The sequence below is a fragment of the Onychomys torridus genome, chromosome 12, assembly GCF_903995425.1.
Source record: "Onychomys torridus chromosome 12, mOncTor1.1, whole genome shotgun sequence".
In the NCBI taxonomy this organism is placed as follows: Eukaryota; Metazoa; Chordata; class Mammalia; order Rodentia; family Cricetidae; genus Onychomys; species Onychomys torridus.
In genome coordinates, this window is record NC_050454.1 from 10,850,290 (window position 1) to 10,852,967 (window position 2,678).

The following is a 2,678-nucleotide window of genomic DNA, read 5'->3' on the forward strand; positions in this document are numbered from 1 at the left end:
CCTTTCCTCTCCATCCATTGAAAACAAAATTGGGGGCGAGAAGTGAGAGCGGACAGATGGTTTTTGACCTGTCCAAAGGGATGTGACCTCTGTTTTGTGTAACTACAATAGTAGTGACCATACCTCAAGGCTGGAGCTCAGGGCAGGGAATGGGGTGGGGTTAGATAATAGGAAAACACTATGGCTGAGGGTGATTTAGTCTCTAGACTGGTGGTTCTCAACCTGTGGGTCATGACCCTTTTGCCAACCCTCCATCTCCAAGATGTATTTACACTTACGATTCATTGCAGTCGCCAAATTACAGTTGTGAAGTAGCAACAAGAATAATTGTATGGTTGGAGGGGGTCACAACGTGAGGAACTGTACTAAAGGGTAACAGCATTAGGAAGGTTGAGACCACTGCTCTAGACCACGGTGTGGTTTCCAAGGTTTGAGGATGACCTTGTTAGGCCACAGGCTCCAAGAAGTCATGGTGAGGAAGATGAGGAGATGCTACATGAAGCAGGCCTCACTCTTCCCTACTCTGGAGATGTGGCCATGTCCCTTATCTTGGCTTTGGACACTCAGCTCCCTCTGCCCCCAAAAACCACTTGTCCATGCTTCTGAATCTCTTTGCTGCACCTAGGGCTCAGCAGCCTGAGCCTCAATAGTCACAGTGACCCTCATGGGGCCACAGGTTGACCTCAACTCCCACTCCTTACTGGAGTTGTAGGCCATTGCTGGGGAGTCTGAGCCTTCCCTGGAAGACAGCTGGATGCTCAGCCAGCGACACTGGGCCTCCTGACAGGCAAGCACCACGGTGCCCTCAGGGTTGCTGTAGATACACTGACTGTGGGCTGCCCTCCCCTCCACTGCCAGATCCCAACTGCCCACTGGCTCCCTGTCACCCAGCGCCCCCAGGGCCGGGAAGCCCAAGTGACCCCGGATGACAGAGCACACTAGCTGCTCCTGTTTCAAGCTGGGCACCAACTGGCCCTTGAGGTAGGCTGGGCCTGCGCAGTAGGTATGGGTGTTGAAGATCTGGTCACTGTAGAGGCGGAGCCAGCTGGCAAGGTAGGCTAGGTGACAGTCACACTGCCAGGGGTTGCCGAACAAGGCCAGGTTGAAGAGGTCATAGTTGGTGTCGAAGATGCCCTCAGGGAGCATGGTCAGCTGATTCTTAGACAAGTTGAGCACCTCCAGCCTGGACAGGTTCTGAAAGAGGGCTGGGTGCAAGGCTGTCAAGTTGTTGCTGTTCAGAAAGAGCTTGACCAACCCCCTGAGGTCCCTGAAGACATCCTCGGGGAGGTGGGTGATGGCATTGTGTGCGAGTGTGAGGGAAGCGAGGCGGGACAGGTTGGCAAAGGTACCCTCGGCGATGGTCTCCAGCTGGTTGTAGGACAGGGACAGGTGAAGAAGCCCTGGGTTGTGGGTGAAGAGCTCAGCGGGCAGGGTCCGCAGAGCGTTGCCCTGCATGTTTAGAAAGGTCAGGTTGTGCAGGGCGGAGAAGACCGAGATCGGCAGCTGGCTGATGGTGTTGTGCTGCAGCCAGAGCCTCTCCAGGCTGAAAAGCTGTGAGAACACATGTGGGGACAGTTCCGTGATGACATTGCTGTCCAGAAAGAGCTCCTGCAGGCTGCCCAGATCGCCCAGCAAGCCCTCGGGGAGCCCGGTAAGCATGTTGTTACTCAGCTTTAGTGTTTGCAGGCTGATGAGTGACTGGAACAACCCCTCAGGGAGCTTGCTCAGAAGGTTCTGCTCCAGGTTGAGGATTCTTAGACACCTCAGAGACTGGAATAGTCTCCCGGGCAGGGTCTGGAGCTGGTTTCCCTGAAGCTGAAGGGACTCCAGGTTGTCCATGTAAAGAAAGAGGTCCTCAGGCAGAGCCACCAGCCTGTCGAAGTCCAAGGTGAGCTTCACCAGTGAGCTCAGGTTATAAAAGACGTCAGCATTGAGGTTGGAGAAGGGGCTGCCTGTGATCTCCAGGTCTTCCAGCCAGGGCAGTCCCCCAAAGGCATCGGGCTCCAGGTGACGGACCCGAGTGTTGAGGAAGACCACCTTGGTCAGGTTGTGGTTACTGCTGAAAGCTCTGGTCCCCACCGTGGTGAAGGCAGTCTCTACAAAGACAATGTCTGTGACATGTGAGGGGATGTCCAGTGGGATGGTGGCCAGCTGCTTATCTGAGCAGAATACCTCTCTGTCAAAGCAGTCGCAGCCCATAGGGCAAAGCTGGGTGGGCCTGGCCAGGAGCAGGAGTGAGGCCCAGCACAACCAGGCTCCTGGGAACATCTTCTAGATCCAAGGGGGACAGAAAACAAAACAAAACAGAGTTGCCTTTAATAAGGGTATCACACTGCAGTGCCCAGAGCACTAGAAAGTGATCGTCGCCCTCAAGGCAAGATCAGGCTGTGAGCAAGAATTGGCCTCTTCAGGGAGGTCATGGTTTCGGCAAGAGTTGCTTGTGTGATCATTGCTGGGACCAGAACCTAGGGCCGGTAGGGACAGAACCTAGGGCCGGTACATGCTGGGAAAACTTTACCAATGAGCCCCAGCCCCCGCTTGAGTTTTTAGGAGCTTGTTTGTACCACCTTACCACAGCCCTACCAGCCTTGCAAAAGGTAGAGCTGTGTTCTGATTTCCTGGAAGCAAAGGTTCCAGCCACATTGCCTATCTAGATACCCTGCAAGTTAGTGGCCACG

General features: G+C 54.6%; 1 protein-coding gene across 1 annotated transcript; it reads right to left on the minus strand.

Moving 5' to 3' along the window:
* Positions 1 to 621: 621 nt before the first annotated feature.
* Positions 622 to 2,268, minus strand: Cpn2 (carboxypeptidase N subunit 2). Its single transcript, XM_036203319.1, has one exon. It carries the CDS (start codon positions 2,266 to 2,268, stop codon positions 622 to 624), a length of 1,647 nt encoding a protein of 548 aa, XP_036059212.1.
* Positions 2,269 to 2,678: the final 410 nt, after the last annotated feature.